This window comes from Zeus faber (assembly GCF_960531495.2).
Source record: "Zeus faber genome assembly, chromosome: 19".
NCBI lineage: Eukaryota > Metazoa > Chordata > Actinopteri > Zeiformes > Zeidae > Zeus > Zeus faber.
Genome location: NC_137206.1, coordinates 8,474,781 through 8,493,541, shown reverse-complemented (window position 1 = coordinate 8,493,541; position 18,761 = coordinate 8,474,781). Strand labels below are relative to the sequence as shown.

Genomic DNA, 18,761 nt, shown 5'->3' with positions numbered 1-18,761 from the left:
ACGGGCACATGACGTCATATAAATGCAATTGATTAAAAAAAAATAATAATAATAAAAAAAAAATACATCTATGATTTAAAGATCAGGTTTTACAGTACGGTCAACAGTGTGTGTGTGGGGGGGGGGGGGGCGTCGGTCGGGTGAGCCTGGCAGGCGACAAAAAAACATTAAGTGCGGGAGTAAATGTGTAATTCGCCGAGCGACGTATTGGTCACGCGTTCGACACAGAACGAGCGTCTTGTGCCCGAGGAGCTTGGGTCGTGTGCGGTTTATTTATTTTTTTTGTTTTGTTTTGGTTTTTTTTTCGCGGAGCTCGACACCGAGTGGTTTTCAGCTCGGATGACATTTTTTTTTTTTTTTCTCTCCCTTCCAGGACCTTGACGCACGGCTTCCTCTCTGCCAGCCATTGAACCGGGCAGGGTCCGTGGAGCTGCGCTTTCACTCCTGTACGGCACGATGATCCGACGCGGCCGTTTCTGTCCCTTCTAGGCGTCGCATCCGTGGCATCCGCGAACACATCCCGCAGGAAAATATCGCCGGTAACGGGGGGGTGGGGGGCGGGGGGGGGAAGCATGTCGGGAGCGGCCGCCGGGGGTGGGTCTTCGTGCATGGCCGCAGCGGCCGCAGCGGGCTGCAGCACCGCCGGCTCCTGCTGCTCGGCGGCGGCCGGGGGCGCGGGGGCGGCGGGCCGGCTGCCCGGCCGCGTCCTGGAGCACGTCTTCTCCTACCTGGACCTGCCCGATTTGATGCGGTGCTCGCTGGTGTGCTGGCACTGGAACAGCGTCCTCTCCGACGAAAACAGCGAGGTGTGGCGCAGCCTGTGCGCCCGCAGTCTGAGCGACGAGGCGCTGCGGTCGGACATTCTGTGCAACCTGCCGACGCACAGGGGCAAGGTAGGTATGTCCACCTGACCGCCACACCCCGACTCCACGTCGGAACCATTTCCATAACGCGAATTACTGGATGTGTAATTTACAACCGGGTACTTAAAGTATTAAAGTACATGTCATATGCGGTGTCCTGATACAATAGAGCCTATGATGCGGCTTAAAGTAGGAACTCGACGGTGTTAGAAATAGATATTGATCGCTTTGAAATGCGGTAAGTGGCTGTTACTGTGCACATGTGCCAATGCATAAGTGGATAGAAAAGAGGAAAGAAATGGCATCTGTTTCCTACAACGCAAGCACCCAAACTAAAGGGGAATACCACCCGCTTCAGCGTTCAGGGGCCGCTTGAGAGGCTGTGACGTAAGAGCGACGTACCCTTTGGCCACGCCCCCTAGAGGGCCCCATTGAGGTTGAATGGAGAATCTGAATTCCATTGGAAACGGCGCCACTTGAAGAGGAAATGTGCGCTTCTTTGATATTTTTACAGGCAAATGAGCCACCGTGGCGTTCTCATGCTGAAAATGGCCTAACGATAAGAAGAAGAATAATCTGTTGGAGCCGCTTTCCTCCCCTTGCAGCTCAAGTCCTATCAGCACGCCCTGAGTTCCCACGACTGCTCCCGCAACGTGTACGTGAAGAAGAACGGCTTCACCCTGCACCGCAACCCCATCGCCCAGAGCACGGACGGCGCGCGGGGCAAGGTGGGCTTCTCCGAGGGCCGCCACGCCTGGGAAATCTGGTGGGAGGGTCCCCTGGGCACGGTGGCCGTCATCGGCATCGCCACCAAGCGCGCGGCCATGCAGTGCCAGGGCTACGTGGCCCTGTTGGGCAGTGACGACCAGAGCTGGGGCTGGAACCTCGTGGACAACAACCTGCTCCACAACGGCGAAGTCAACGGCAATTTCCCGCAGTGTAACAACGCGCCGAAATACCAGGTAGGAGCCGCAACCGTAGCCGTGTCAGCCAACTTCGGTTGGTTGTTGTTTTTTCAAAAGCCATACAGCAAAACCTCACATTGATAAAACAATAACTCGAAAATATCTACATATGCAGGGAATGTGAAGCTGTTGCACATTGCGGGAGCAAGCCGCCATTTATGGGGAAACACTCGCATTGACCGTGACTGTCCGTTAGTGTTTTTGAGTCAAAAGATGGCTTGGAGGTCTTGTCAGGTGAAGACATGCCGCCAGAAATCTCACAACCATCCCGTGTGGAACCTCGACCCTTCTTTTTTCTGACCTTCCTCTCTCCATCTTTGTACATTGTGCAACTGAATGGAAGCGATCCTCCAAAAATGGCGACCGGAGTCGATAGCAACCCATAGCAACCATCATACTTCACATTCCCTATAGCAGAAGAAAGAAAGACATATCTATCCTTGTGTCTTTATATGTATATATCTTTTCTTTGGCATTTGGCTAGTACGACTGTGTTATTCTTACCATTGTTTTTTTCCTTTTCTTTTATTTATTTAGTTTTTCTCCTCAAACGTACTATTCACTCCCTTTAAATAATTATTGTAAATTATTAATTCCTAAATGTCTATAAAGCGCTTTGAGCTGCAAATTTTGTATGAAAGGTGCTACACAAATGTATTATCATTATTATTATTATTATTATAATTATTGTTATTATCAGGTGTCCAGTCCTGCTAGATTTGCATTATTATAATAAATTGGTCTAAAAGTGTCTGGCCCACGACAATCGCAGAACCCGCGGACATGGTTGAGCGTCACGTTAGAACCGACACGTCTCAGACATCTGGTCATGGTTTAAGTTTGATCTACATTTGGAGCAGGAATTAGTGAAATATCTCTGACGTTTTACCGAAGGCAGGCGAATGTTTGTGCATCGCCGATGCGCCGAGGTTCTACAGCTTGCGGTCGTGCGGTGGAGTGAGATGAGTTTGTGGAGCGGAGTGCTTTGTGACATCATCGTCCAATGCGTTGTATATGTGCAGGTTGTGGCTCTCGGGGGCATTCGCATCGTGCGAGGCGCTTGGTATAGACTCCATCGGTCTGTAGTGGTTGCTTCGGGCGGTATCTGCGCTGAGTCGAGACGACCTAACACAAGAGCCAGCTTTTCGTTTGATATTTTACCTCTTTTGCCCGTTTTCTAAATGAACACATTGTGTTCGCATCTCACTCGGTGTCGTGTCCCTCCTCATTTTGCAGCGTCGCAGTCATCCGTAACTAGGGTTGGGCACCAAAACCTATCTACCTCACCGAATCGCAACACAGATTTCAGGGCCACTTGAATGCCCGAGCTTGTCGATTTAAATATTTGCCCTCTGGAGCACCAGAAATAGTATTTTTCAGTATCATCACGATTTGAACATGCGCGATAAACACAACACAAAAGACTGAAACGTGACGAATAATAAAAATAATTTTGTTTACACACGCAACTCGCATAGTAAGCTGGTGGAATTTAAATGTTGACGTTCCTTACTGACCCCCCAAGTCAGTTGAAAACATTCTGTGTTATTTTAGTGCCAAACGTTTAAAAAGTTGATGAAATGTTTCTGAGGGACATGCAGTGTTTTGTCTGTTTCGAAATGAACTATGTTTTTGGGAACCTCCACTTGTAACATCATGGATCAATGTTATATAAGTCTGGTTTACGTCTATGGGTGGTCATTCGCATTCGGAGAATTGTGCTGTGTAGACCGTATACCGACAAAACTTGACCGTTTAATTATTATTATTATTATTATTATTATTATTATTTATTATAATTCTTATTATTATATTAGGTTAAAATAAAAATACATGAGCAAGAAAAAAATAATAATTTAGCTGGCTAATTTGGCTTATTGTTTATACTCTCATTTTTGTCTGATACACTGAAACATCACATTAATAAAATATATCATAAATATATACCCGACACTATACATAAGTTGAAAAAATATATAAACATACATATATGTATAGTACATACTGTATATATGTACATACACACTGTGTATGCATGTATAGATACATATATGCCTACATAAATAGATACATTAGAAAAATAATATTTTGTTTGGTTTATTGTTATCATGTTTATTATTAAGTACATTTACAGCCAACACTGAACTCGTGCTGTCCCCCAACAGATTGGGGAGAGAATACGAGTGATCCTGGACATGGACGACAAGACTCTGGCTTTCGAGCGGGGTTTCGAGTTCCTCGGCGTGGCTTTCCGAGGCCTGCCCAAAGCCTGCCTGTTCCCCGCCGTGTCCGCCGTGTACGGCAACACGGAGGTCACCATGGTGTATCTGGGCAAGCCCCTGGACGGCTAGAGGCCAAGCCAACCTCATCCTCGCTGGGGAAAAAACATCGTAGGACATTTTCCCGGGGGACTCTGCGTATCCGTTACAGTGAACGTCCAGACTGTTTGGGGCGTGTGCACTTTGCTAAAATGTTTTTTTTTGGGGTGGAACGGCAGGAGGGTGGTGGTGAGGATTCAGTTTTTTCCACTACAGCTGGAGTCTATTGCCAGGGGTGCTAGGGGGAGAGGGGTCGCTGGGAGGGGTGAGAGGCTTCCCTCTTGTTAACTGCTGGACTGTTTCCATTAAAGAGGATAAGGGAAAATTCTTAGATTTACTTTTAACGGGTTTCGGGCCAACTGTGCTGAACCTTTTTATTTGGTGGTTTTTACTGTATGTCTGTCTTCGCGGGGCCAAAGCAACCATGTACTTGTGGCCAAAAAAAAAAAAAATAATCATTATCACAACATCACCTAGGCTAGCCAATGTATGAGGCAACATGAGGGGTCACAGTGATCGCTCATGCAAAAAGTGTGTGTGTGTGTGTGTGTGTGTGTGTGTGTGTGTGTGTGTGTGTGTGTGTGTGTGTGTGTGTGTGTGTGTGTGTGTGTGTGTGTGTGTACACACATATATATTTTATATACATACATATATATGTGTATATACATTATATATGTGTGTATATGTATATACAGTATATATGTACATGTGTATATATGTATGTATGTATATATATTTATATATGTGTATATGTATATACAGTATATATGTACATGTGTATGTATATATATGTGTGTGTGTATGTATGTATATATATTTATATATGTGTATATACATGTGTGTATATATGTGTATAAACATGTATGTGTATATTTATATATGTGTCTATATATACTGTGTGTGTGTGTGTGTGTGTGTGTGTGTGTGTATATATATATATATATGTGTGTGTGTGTGTGTGTGTGTGTGTGTGTGTGTGTGTGTGTGTGTGTGTGTCTGTGTCTCTGTGTGTGTGTGCGTACACTACTCCCAAAAAGTTAGGGATATTTGGCTTTCGGGTGAAATTTATGGAAAATGTAAAAAGTTCACGCTACAGTTATATTATATCATGAAAGTAGGGCATTTAAGTAGAAGCATGCAATGGTGAATTCCTCATCTCAAACAATTTATTGAAACAAAAGCCAACAACAGTGGTGGGTTTACCACAACAAAAAATGTCACTGTCTCAATAACTTGTCATGTGCCCTTGAGCATCAAGTACAGCTTGACAACGACCTTTCATGCTGTTCACAAGTCGACTTATTGTCTGCTGAGGCGTGGCACCCCACTCTTCTTGAAGGGCGGCCCTCAGGTCACTGAGGTTCCGGGGTACAGAGTTACAAGCCTTTACACGGCGACTCAGCTGTTCCCATAGGTTTTCTGTGGGATTCAGGTCTGGAGAAAGTGCAGGCCACTCCATTTGAGGTGCCCCAGTCTCCAGCAGCCGTTCCCTAATGATGCCACCTCTATGAGCTGGAGCATTGTCGTCCATGAAGATGAAATGAGGCCTGAAATGAGGCCTGTGTTGTTCATGCAGGGGCACAATGACTGGATTAATGTTATTCAGGTAGTATGGGCTTGTCACTGTACCATTCACAAAGTGTAGGGCAGTTCTGTATTGACTAGACACACCTGCCCACACTGAAACACCGCCACCACCAAAGGCTCGTCTGGTGACAACAGTGGCTGATGCATAGCGCCCTCTTTGACGTCTCCAACATCGTTGGCGGCCATCATTTCTGCTCAACGTGAATCGACTTTCATCAGAGAACAGCACTGAGGCCACTGGTCCCCCGTCCAGCGTAAATTCTCCCTGGCCCGGGCAAGACGAAGATGCCTGTGCCTGGTGGTGTGGTCAGGTACCCTTGCAGGTCGTCTAGCACGCAGACCACAGGTTGCAACCTGCTGATGACACTCTGTGACACTCTAAGTTAAGTGGCCACTTCCCTCTGAGAACATCCTGTTTGAAGCCTCGCAATGGCGAGGTACTGTTGATCAGTTGTTAGGTGTCGTATTGGTCTCATGATGTCAAAATGTGAACAGCATGATGAAGAGGACTGTTTAAATACCAATTCTAATTGAACCAGGAAATGTTTTGGCCGATTCATGGATCAAACACATTGTTGTGAATTTTGCCGTTCAGCAAAGTTAGAGAACAGCAAGTTTTGCAAGAAGTACTGAAACGTTGAACAGTTGGACATGTGCATTCAAAAGTTTAGAGAAGGTCAAATTAAGTTGATAGTGCATTTTAGGTTCATCCTGAAATTTCACCCGAAAGCCGAATATCCGTGTGTGTGTGTGTGTGTGTGTGTGTGTGTGTGTGTGTGTGTGTGTGTGTGTGTGTGTGTGTGTGTGTGTGTGTGTGTGTGTGTGTGTGTGTGTGTGTGTGTGTGTGTGTGTGTGTGTGTGTGTGTGTGCTCAAATGCGGAGGACATTGGAATGAGCAAGTCTAGACCGACGTTGGATTCACATGCATGCGGAGAAACACACAGAGGCTACCCTGTAGAGATGGACACTAGAAGCCAAGTCAACATCGCATTGTTACTGTGTTGTCATTTTTATCGTACAATTGTTGTATTACTCATTATTTATTATTACTATTTTATCCACGGTACTCTAGGGGTGTTGGGGGGGGGGGGGGGGGGGTCGTGGGGCTTAATAAAATAAAAGTATATGTTGCCTTTCTGCCCATGTGTTTGACCGTGTTCGCTGTAGTCCATTTTCAAGTGGCCAACCGGTAGCTGCATTGTTTTAAATGTGCTCAGTGCAGGGCCAAAGCACCTCCATCAAGTGTACGCAAAGCTTGCTCGAAAACCAAGAATTATGTTTTGGCGTATATTGAATGGAACACATGTGGGGGAAACGCGGCCCATGTAATTAATGACGGGGATTGGTATTTTATCAGTCAGAGCATTAAACAGATGATGTAACTCCTATACTGCACAAGTGAAAATGTCTGTGTCTTTTGTAAAATGTGAAGAAGCATGTGCACAATTACATGACTGACAAATGTAGGATCAGTTGTGAGTTTTTTTTTAACAGCGTAAGCTTATGGATTACCACTTTAAGGAACGTACACAGTCAGAAGTTCTACAAAAGTTCCAGATCGCTCCGACAGCTCTGGAACCACAGGGAGCAAGCTGGATCACTGCTCTCCATGGTGCTGAAGGCTGGATCGTAACAAACTCCGAGATCAAGTTTGTCATATTGAAAACAATTGCAGTGCAAAGATCTTAGTTTAAGGAAAGGTCAGACAGTTACCCACCCTTGTATGCTTAATATTTGATTCATGGGTTTAGAAAAAATAACTGTACAGTACTTTTCAAAAGAAGGGTTAAAAACAGCTTAACAGCTCACTTTCAAAGGACAGGAGCAAAAGCTGTAGCCTATGGAGAAAAAAATGTATTTTCGTAAGTGCAAAAAAGTAAGAAGTAGAAGTTATAAGTTTTACAGTTTTCTGAGGTTCCATGAAACACAGTTTTATATTGACATCAATTCCAAATTTCCCATTTTTTTAATTGCAAATGTTAACTAGTTGAATCAAACCTGTTTTTTTATTTGTTTTTTTGTTTTTGTTTTTTCAAAATAGAGCAAAATGGTAATTCAGGAGGAATCATGACATATGTCAGATAATTGTTTTTTTGAAAAATGGCCAAAACATCTGGACGAAACGGCAAAACAAAATGTCACAGTATAAAGATCACACGACAGGTAATATCTTTGCAGTACTAAAAAGGCAATCTTCAGGAATTCAAAGAAACAGCAAAGTTGTCAAATGAAACAGTAGAAAGATTGTCTGATATGTCATCGTTTTCATACATGAACAAGGCCATCTTCAGAAAGCTAAATAAATCAATTATTCACCGTAATATTAGTCACCATCCTCTAAAGGTTCTTGGAACTTCTGTGGTGCGAAAACACCCTCTGATTATAGATTTCGGGTTTTTTTTAATTTTTATTTTCTTTTATTTCATTCTTGTTTAACCTGTGCTGTCAGCATGCTGGGCATACAACACAGAGTATCTGTATTCCATTGCATTCAGGACAGAGTTAGTCTGCAAGTGGAGCTCAACTTCTCAACCTGCAATGCAACTCTTTATTCTTTCTTAAACCATCAAGAACTGCTGCAATAACTCTGTCCTGTGGACGACCTGTAGGACGACAAGAGCACCGTTTTTGGTTATAGAGAACCACCACCACCCCCCCCCTTTGGAGAACTACTTATCATGTTTGGGTCTATGAAGAACAGATCACTACTCCAAGAGGGGGAGAATCACCACAGGTGAGACAAATAAACATAGAAACAAACAACATTTACACAAAAACATGAGCATTGGACGACAACATGTATTGAAAAACAGTGAATTAGGTTCAGGAAAACTGGAAACTACAACTGGTCACGTGGCCTCTTCCTGTCATAGTTATGGCAGCAAATGAGGAAGGAAAGAGGAATGCAACCAGGAGGGTGCTGGGGTGTGTGTGTGTGTGTGTGTGTGTGTGTGTGTGTGTGTGTGTGTGTGTGTAAGATGTCCACCGGTGCGTGTACAGGACTTATCCCCATTGGTTCTGGTGTATTAGGTTGGTATTATGTCGCGGCGCCTCCAAGCAGCGGAAAGGGCCCCGCAGCCCCCCCCGAACTCCACAGCCCTGTGGACACCGTACGGCTGCAGGAAAGCCCCGGGTACCCTGCCCTGCGGCCACAGAGGACCCCCGGGCCCCCAGAGAAGCCGGGGGGGCCAACCCCCACGCCCGTCCCCGAGGAGCGTGACCCAGTCCAGCACGGGGAGCACGAGGAGACCCCGCACAACAGATCCAGGCCCCGCGCCGACAGACCGACACCCCCCGAACCGCCCGCGACCCCCCCCCCCCCCACCCTGGAAAACCCCAGTGCTCAATGTGTGCTGTTGGCAACTGCAGTTAAAGTTGCGGGGTGTGGGGGTGCGAGAGCTTCAGGCAAGTCAAACCCGAATCACTCGCACCCCTCCTGCCCCGCACACCCTGGGCTGGCGGAGGGTTGTTCGGAGTAGGATTGGTGGTGCGATTGTATGTGTTCTAAGCTAATATGAGCGGGATTAAAATTTTGTGACGGATGAGAAGCGCGCTGGGGCAGGAGCGTGACAGGCAAGACGGCAGCCGCCCGCCGCATCCCCACCCACATAGCTCGCACCCCACCCATCATGCAAGCCCTGGGCCTATTGTGTGGTTTGTGTACTTGAGTATGAGTTTAGGCACTGGGAGAGATAGGCGAAGCGCGACCAGATGGACGCAGGGGCGCAGCAGGCCGGGGAGCGAACTTGAACTTGAAATCGAACGTGCCAGATCTTGGCGAGGCCCCATTTGTTGACCAATCACTAGAGTGCAATGCTGTCATGTGGCATGTGGCGCCGAGCTGGACCGATCCGGATCCAACCTGGACAACGGCGTGTCGGGACATGCCGATAGACTCTTGACGTCAGCTTTTCATTGACAAAAGCATTTTTATTATCATTAATGATAATAAACACCTAATTCCAGAAGAGACACAAAGCTGGAAAAGCCTATGAAAGGGTGAGTTGTTTTCAGAGAGATTTAGAGGAACAGCACACGGAGCCGAAAGAGCTTAAAGATCAGAGATATATCTGGGACTCTGTGATATTTAACACCGATTTAATGTTTTCCACGGCCGTCTCTGCGGCGATACGTTGACACCGTCGTACACCTCCGACAACGGATCCATTTGGAGTTGGAATCTTCAACGTTTTAAATCGGGGGCCATTTCAACTCTCGGGCTGGAGAGCTTATTGATGAAGCTTGCAGTGACGGTTCAGCAGAAGGCTTTACAAACACACATTTAAGAAGATATTCAGAAGCTCCACAAACATTGACTGTAAACCCTCATTGACACTGTGCGAATCAATGCATATTTTTCACAACATTGAAAAAAACATAGCAAGGAGCCACAGAGGTGTGTGTGGTTTATATGATGTGTGTGTATATATATATATATATATATATATATATATATATATATATATATATATAGTATATGGTGTTTTCTATATACGTAGAACGCAAACTAGGATTGAACTGGGATTGTGACAAATGGTTAATGAAGGGTAAATCATCTGGTCCAAAGATGAAACAAGGATTTTATGGTTCCCCAAAATGTGTCAGAGAGGATACTAAGAACCCGGGAATCCTTCTCATAAACAGGATCATCATAAATCACAATAATACACAATACTAGTCCTTACATTTCGACCACTTGTCCACATACAGTCTCACCTTCCTTCCCTAAAATGCAATACAGCATCTATCCACAAGAGGGCAGTGTGCTTGCTGATATACTACTTGGGAAAAAAAACCTTGTGTAATATAGATTAAAGATCATCAATGTGAAGCTTACCCTCTCCATATTTCCACACTTGGGAATACAGTACACACACATGATATCAGGTCGTCTTTCACGACAAAACAGCCCGTGCCAAGTTCTGGGCAACCACGCACGGGGGTCAGGACGAACCGCTTTGAGATATTAAAACTCAGATGTGAGATATTGGACCTTAGACGTCAGATGTGAGATGTGAGATGTGAGATGTCAGATGTTAGATGTTAGGTGTTGGTGGGACGGGAGGAAAACGCGTAAGCATTAAATATCCATATCGCCATATCGATTGCACCAGAACCAGAAGTGAGAGCATGACGTTGTCCTTTGTGAAAACAGGAAGGAGGCGCTGGTAGATAACACCTCTGGTGACGGCTCCAGAGACCTCGCGGTTCGAGTTTCCCTGATCTTTTTCTTCTTTTCTCTTTTTTCTATTTTCATTTTTTACACCTTTCGTCTACGACTAACGCACTGCACACAAAGGTGGTCGGCGGGTGACAACCTGTCCAAAGGTCAAAAGACCTCGATCTGGGGAATTCGACGTAAATTGCTGCCGTAAAAGTTGCTTTCTTGCCGTAAAGGTGACTTGAGTGCCGCGCGGTCCGCCTCTTCCCAACGGAAAGGCGAGCTCCCGCCGATCGGGCCGCCGGCGTTCCGCAGCTTTGCAGGGCTAAGTCACAGATAACGACAATCAACGACGTCACGGCAACGTGACGTGTCCCACACTCGCAAACAGGACGCTTATCAACGCCAGGCACTGGGGGCTCTTCTCAGACGTTTCTCAAGAACAGCAATGGATGAAAAAGAACCAACTCTCAAAGGAGGCTATGGCATATATATCTCGACCCGGCCGCCAACCGGTAAAGCAACCGGGCGCGCGGATCTGGGTCATTTTAGACAGACTTTGTTTTGGCCTGAGGCCGCGTAATGAAGAGGACCAGTCATCCCTTTTCCAGCAGAGGCTTTAACAAAATGGTCGTTCCCATCGTTTTTTTACGACGGCCCGTAGCGCAACCTTGTTGTAGCACCTTACTGGTGAGGAACGCACCACTCTTCTCTTTCCATGCAGTCCAACGGGGCAAACACTGAAGCCTTAAAAATAAAAAATAAAAAACCCAGGAAGCTCACGATATAGTCCGAGTATGTATGTTACAAAAAACAAATAAAAATGTCGCGAAGCGTGTGTATTGGTTGGTTTTTCCGCGGGTTCATTGATTCATTTAACCCTTGAGTAAATACACTGTTTTGACCTCATCCGCGCTAACGTAAGAGACTAGAAACGGGAAGAGCTTCCTACTGGCAACTCACTGCAGCCAGTGCTACGCTTGGGATGCACACTCAGACATGCACGTGACTGCGATGCGAGTTTCTCGTTTTCCAAATAGAGGATTTTAATGGTTTCTCGAAGGTTTTCAGGTTTTCAGCCGTGTTATAAATAACACGCACGCACGCACGCACGCACGCACGCACGCACACAACACACAAAGGAAGTCAGCCTACGTCTCGGCACATGTGATCAGATGTGAGCAGTGTAGAGTTGGACATGTTTGGATGTTGCGATGCGAAGCAGGAAGGGTGTGAGCTTTCAGTGGTTTCCTCCCCCGGCAGCGTGAGAGGGGTGTGTTCTTCTGGTTGGGTTTCTGCGGTGGAGGAGTTGTACAGCGCACGCTGCAGGAGCCTGACGTCGAGCTCATCCACGCTCACTTCGCTTCTTCACTAGAAGCTCTTCTCGGATTGCTGCATTATGACGTCCATGTGACTGGGTTTCCTTTTGTCGCCTGCCTGGCCGCCTGCCTGGCCGCCTGCTGTGTTCTGCGAGGAGGAGTCTGCTCCACGGTCAGAGGAATGGAGCTGAGGGGAGGATATGTGGATATAAGAGAAAAAGAAATAGAGAGCGAGACCAATGGTTCTGGTGCACCGCAGAGCCAACTAACGATATGGTCAGAGGATCAACCCTCAGTGGCTTAGAAGACCCACACCTAACCACCAGTGTAAGTTGATGCACTTGCTGTGCAGAGCAATGACAAGCATTTACAGTACTATGGAAAGAAGGTGTCAAAATGGTCCAAGAGTAATCCTAGAGTAATGTAGTAATAGTATAATAACATAGTGATATAGTAATAGTATATAACATAGTTATAGTATAATAACATAGTCATATAGTAAAAGTATAGTAATAGTATATATAACAGAGTAATAATATAATAAGATAGTAAAAGTATAATAACAGTCATATAGTAATGATATAGTAATAGTATAATAACATAGTCATATAGTAATAGTATAGCAAAAGTATAATAACATAGTAATAGTATAATAACATATTCATATTGTAGTAATATAGTAAAAATATAGTAATATAGTAATAGCATAATAACATACTAATAGTATAGTGATATAGTAATACAAATAATCTCTTGAACTTGAACTTGATGTAATAGAATATAACATAGTAATATAGTAATAGCATAATTATATAGTACTGGTATAATAAAATAGTAATAGTATTGTGATATAGTAATAGTATAGTAATATAGTAATAGTATGGTAACATAGTAATAGTAATATAACAGTAGTAGTTTAGCAATATAGTAATAACATAATAATAGTACACTGTAATAGTGGAATATGGTATAACAACACATTTATGAGGAGTGCCATGTTTTCTATTTTATACATATTTCAAAACAAAGGGTTGCATAATGAAGTTTCTATGCATATCCCTGTAGGCTACAATATAGTCTTGCAGTACAGACAGTTGTATTATTAGCATTATTATATAGTATGTATAGTATGTATAGATTTTTGACGTCTCAGATGTCTTGGAGACCGAGTTTGATCAATGTCGCAATCAATCTCAAGTCATCTCAATCTCAACTCAATCAATCAATATTTACAGATTTCTGTATATGTTCATCTGCTCTGTCCGATGCGCTGTGCGTTTCTCAAAAAGAAAAATGCAATAAAAATAGTGTTTTAATCGTAGATGTATTTATTTATTTTATTTTCTGACCTTTACATGAAACAAAAAAATCCCTACGTCTAAGAGTCCCAGTGCGTCGCGGTGCGGTGTCCCCCCACCAGCTTGGAGCAAGACAAAGAAAGTCGAAGCAAACTTTTAGGAAAGACCTTCGAGATCTAAAATGAGTGAGGACTCAGTAGCTTTATTGCTCATTTCTCGCCTCAAATTTGTTCAGAAACAGATTTTGGTGGACTGACAAGGTGAAATCAGGGAACGTTACGGAGTAACGGAGTAACAGAGTAACTGAAAGCCAGAAGCCATGCTCAAAGGCCATTGGCTCACAGACCTCGGGGTTGGGAGGGTGGTTTCTCCCACTTAAACAGTCCGTTGTGGAACAAGAGGGTGATAAACGCATGTCAGAATGGCTCGAATGCATAATCTGAATGGAAGTGTCAGAAACAAATTTCAAAGACCTATTTTGCGGACCTCAGAGACCTATATTAACTTGTGTAAAAAGGAGCATAATAGGTCCCCTTTAATGAACGCCAGCAAATGTGTATTAATTACTACGGGATTATGGGAATCATTTCCTCTATAAGCATTAGAAAAGTAGCTCTCACTTAAATCTTGGTTAAACAAATTGTCAATTGAACGTCTATAAATAGCCCTTTAAGGCGTAAAGAAAATCGATAGAGCATGATGGTGTTTTAAGGCACAAAGGATAATGATTGTTTAACGTTTACGCTGAGATACGGATCCAAACAATCCTATAGGCCTATACCACAGACCGAAATGCATCATTGTAATATCTGTACTCTGATGGGGGCGAGCTTTACAGTCAAATATATGTTGCTGTTGTTTTCCAAGATCTGATTTGATCAACATATTGCACAAAATTGTTTCTTACACCTTTGTTCGGCTGAAATAACTTCAGTGCATCGCTGTACATCTACCACGAAAAGCAGAAGCCGTAGAACGGTAGACCGACTTAGAGATAAAATTCAGAAAAAATTAAAAAAAAAGATAAGCCTAAATAGAATCTGTTTGTTATAGAAGCAACAGGCAGGGTGGTTTCCAAGGCCTGTGATATATCGAGGTTAGGATTTGCCTTTTCATGTCATTATTACATTTAAACGTACATTTATTTATTAACAGTTAACAGAACACCTAAATAAACCCGCACCTTGATATCGGCTTCCAAAAAGATAGACGTACTGTATGTATATATAGGTTTTGTCTTGTATATATATATATTTGTATATATAGGTTTATATCTCATTTTTATCCATGATATATAATCGTGTAGTTATTACAGCAAAATATATGAACTATTGCAGGACGTTGCATTAGAAAAACCTCCTTCTTTAAATACAGAACAACTGTAAAGACGTTACAACACAATCAACAACTTATTAATGTCAGACTTATTTTGTGGCTGATGGTACATCTGATAGTATCAACGTGGTATCAATTTATTTAAATGTCAAACAACACAGAACGACCGAAAACCTTTTACCTTATCAAAGGTTGAAACAAGTTTCACAACGTCCAAGTGCCAAAGCCAGTGGGTTTGCTTAGAAGTGAGGAGTTTTTAAAGTCGTTTACCAACCCGACACAACGGCAACGAGTGTGTCCTTGCATCGCGGGAGAGCCAACGCAGCGGCAGATCTACGGCAGCTGAATGATAATCAAGTTTCATCCGGGAGATCGGAGACCCCGGAGCTCAGACACCCGCTCCTGTGTCTGTATAGGGCCGTGGCGTCGATTTTAACAGCGCTTCCATACATTTCAGACAAGCACAATGTTTGAAAACTCAAAGAGCCTGGCATTTGTCACCACCTCCCCCTCCCCCTTCCCGCCCCATGCTTCCCGCAGGGAGGATGTTAAAATGCCAGTCCACGGCCTTACTCCCAGCGTCCTCTTCCTGCTGGCCGTGTGGAGCATCCTCATGCCGTCCTCAAGTAACCCGCAGCACAACCTGTGTCGGCTGGTAAGGGCCTCCTCCTTCTGTTTCAGCTCCTCTGATATGTAGACCACATTATGAGTTCTTCTGATTGTGTCTAAGAGAACTGTACGTTACTTTGCAGATCCAAACATCGGCACGCTGCAACAATGCCGGGCTAACCTCTGTGCCTTTTGGACTGGTGGGCAACATAGATGAGCTTCAGCTCAACCACAATCGTATTCAGACACTACCGAGCAATTCCTTTCTCGACTACCCCTTGTTATGCACGCTGAGTCTAGTCGGCAATGACTTGGAGAAAATAGAAGCCAATTCCTTTGGAGACTCGCATCGCTTGGAGTCTCTATATTTAGCGGAGAACAATCTCCACATCGGTTACGAAGAAACTAACGGCGCGCTGCTCAAGCTGCCTCGGCTAAGAGTTCTCGATCTTTCCGAGAATAATCTTGAGGACGACATGGCGGCCGTCCTTCTCCAGAACCTGACCTCCTTGGAGTACCTGAATCTCTCGAGGAACCTTCTGCTGCGACTGGATGAGAGCTCGTTCGAGGGCCTCCCGCAGCTGAAAGAGCTGGACTTGCATGGCAACAGGCTGTTTGAGCTGGACAATGCCTTCGATAGCACTCCCAAGCTCCAGAGACTCAACCTGGCCTTCAACTATCTGCCCTGCCTGATCGACTTCCACATGACTCAGCTGGTGGTCCTCAATGCCAGCCACAACTTCATTGAGTGGTTTATTGCAAGGCAGGACCTAAATGACACTTTCCAGCTGGAGACACTTGATCTTACGGAAAACAAGCTGCTCTTCTTCCCTTTTTTACCCAGCCAGAGTTGCTTGCGCAATCTCTACCTGTCCTACAACAGCGTGCGCTTCTACGAGAACATGGTGGAGGACGACAATCAGAACTGGATCACGAGCGTCCAGTTCTACAATCTGAACGGCAACCTGACCAATGTGACGGCCCAGCTGTGGGACGAGGACCTTCACGGAGACCTCTCCTCTCTGGAAATTCTGGACCTGAGATGGAACCAGGTAGACCAATTCCCGAGAGGCTTCATCAGCCGAATGCCGGCTCTATCTCAGCTTTGGATGCGCACCAACTGCCTGGAAAATTTCAACCTGAGTTTGGAGCGGTTTCCCAGCAGCTTGCACGAGCTGGATGTTAGCAACAATAGACTGAGCGAGGTGGTGGCAGATCAGGGCGCACTGGCCGCCCTTGGAAATTTGACATACCTTAACATGAGCCTGAATTCTCTGACCTGGCTACCCTCTGGACTGTTTTCCTCCCTGGAGAGCCTGAGGTCTGTGGACCTGAGCTATAACAGCATCAGTATTTGCCCATACGAAACAGCCGAGGAACACTGGGACAGTGTCTCCGAATGCATGGTTTGGACGAACGTGGCCTCCTTGAGACAGCTGTACCTCAGGGGGTGCGGAATCCAAAGAGTTCCATCCTCTGCGTTTGCGGGAATGCTTCTCACGCACCTGGAGCTGTCGGAAAATCCAGGACTCATCATGGAGACCAGAACCCTACAGAGTCTCAGCAGGACGTTGCAGCATCTCGGCTTGGGAAACACAGACATACAAGGTTTCGACTTTGCCCCCTTCCACAGACTCAAGTCTTTAAACATCTCACGTAATGCCCTTACCCATCTGCCCCCTTCCCTTTCAAATCTGGGTCTCCATACGCTGGACCTGAGGGACAACATGTTGTCTACGATCCCCTACGGTCAGGCTAAGGCGTTGGCCGTAAAGCTGAGGACAGTTTTCCTGACGGGAAATCTGTTCAACTGCTGCCAAATGGAATGGTACAGCATGTTTGAGATGACAAAAACAGTCGACATGGTCGGCCGGGGCGAGCTGTTGTGTCTGGATCAGGCCAAAAGAACACACAGGATCGAACTCCACCAGTTACATTTGTGTGAGGACAAGAGCAAGGAGTCCAGTTTCTGGTATCTTCTACTGATTCTATCTGTTTGTCTGTCTTTTGTAGGGATTTTGATCATTTTCCTCCTGACATTCAGGCCCAGCCTGTTACAAAAATCCATCAAAAAGAAATATCCTAAACCGACATCTTACTGATACTTTATAAACTTCTCAACTTTTTTACTACAGTCAGTTTTTGAGAAACTATAAAAAAAAACAACAACAAAAAAAAAAACCTTTACAAGCTGTGAATAAAACAAAATATTTCGTTAAACTGTGTACAACTGTGTCAGAGAATGCAAGCCTGAACCTAACGTTTGCCTTATCATAGTTATTTAACCTTAATTTATATGGGAAGATTTTGACTCCGAGTAGTGCCCTCTTCTTCAGCGAGGCCCCGATTAACAACGTTTTGAAGGCACACGTACATCGAGGCCAGGTCAGGTTCACTTTCATTGAGTCAAAATTCAAAACCATCAATTGAAAAGAGTGGATGTAACCTCGAACAAATGAAAAGCACAATCAGTCCTTGTAAAGCCTTCCTAATGTAATCCTGAATTTCAAGATTCAGGATTCAAGAGGTTTATTTTTCACATACATTCATACATACATATATGCAGTGAAATGTCTTTGCAACGCACCCGGAGATTATGCACAATAAATTACTAAACCGAACATAACAGCTTACCTAATTCCTACCTAGCAACTAACTGATTCCTAAAATGGAATGCAGCTAGTAAATAGAATAATAAAAATAAAATAAAATAAAAACAAAATAAGACTCAAAAATATAATACAAAGTGGGGATAGAAAATAGAAGGGAATAGAGTTATGTATATGGGATAGGCTATTAATATATACAGATACGTATGTGCAATAAAGTGCATGTGAATAAAGGTGGTATGGAGATATACAGTACTGTATACAGCAGTACGACACAGCAATACAGCAACACCAAATTTAACTGTGAGTTCGGCTCTATGAGTTTTAAATGACAGTGTTTCGTTGAGCCAGGTATTATTTTGTTTACAAAACGGGCTTCTTTGGTGATCGCCACCGTACTGTAATGCATTGTTGATGACACCACGACGTGGTGTCAAACCAACTCCCCAACCTGTAACATGTAGAGATCAGACTCATCACACACATCGGGTCTTATCGTTCGTCTTATGGGAGATTGCTGAAGTAAGTTGTTGACTGTCGAGCCCGACCCAAGTATGTGCTTGTGTGTGTGTGTGTGTGTGTGTGTGTGTGTTCCATATGCAGAAGTAATGTGATGCAAGCCGTTTCTATCAGCAGCAGAGGAAATAAGAAATTTCCTGTTTTTGCTGAGATCTGCTCCGCAGCAACTGCCCAGTTG

The 18,761-nt window shown here is 44.5% G+C and overlaps 2 protein-coding genes across 2 annotated transcripts; both read left to right on the top strand.

The window, feature by feature from the left end:
* Positions 1-572: 572 nt before the first annotated feature.
* On the top strand, positions 573-4,645 carry fbxo45 (F-box protein 45; the record flags this gene model as incomplete). Its single annotated transcript, XM_080020275.1, has 3 exons — positions 573-893; positions 1,469-1,825; positions 3,994-4,645. The coding sequence occupies 3 exons, from the start codon at positions 573-575 to the stop codon at positions 4,177-4,179; spliced, it is 864 nt and encodes a 287-aa protein (XP_079876401.1). The 3' UTR covers positions 4,180-4,645.
* A 7,784-nt stretch (positions 4,646-12,429) lies between these two features.
* nrros (negative regulator of reactive oxygen species) lies at positions 12,430-17,557 on the top strand (the record flags this gene model as incomplete). Its single annotated transcript, XM_080020272.1, has 3 exons — positions 12,430-12,540; positions 15,387-15,501; positions 15,599-17,557. Exons 2-3 carry the CDS (start codon positions 15,400-15,402, stop codon positions 17,555-17,557), a joined length of 2,061 nt encoding a protein of 686 aa, XP_079876398.1. The 5' UTR covers positions 12,430-12,540; positions 15,387-15,399.
* Positions 17,558-18,761: the final 1,204 nt, after the last annotated feature.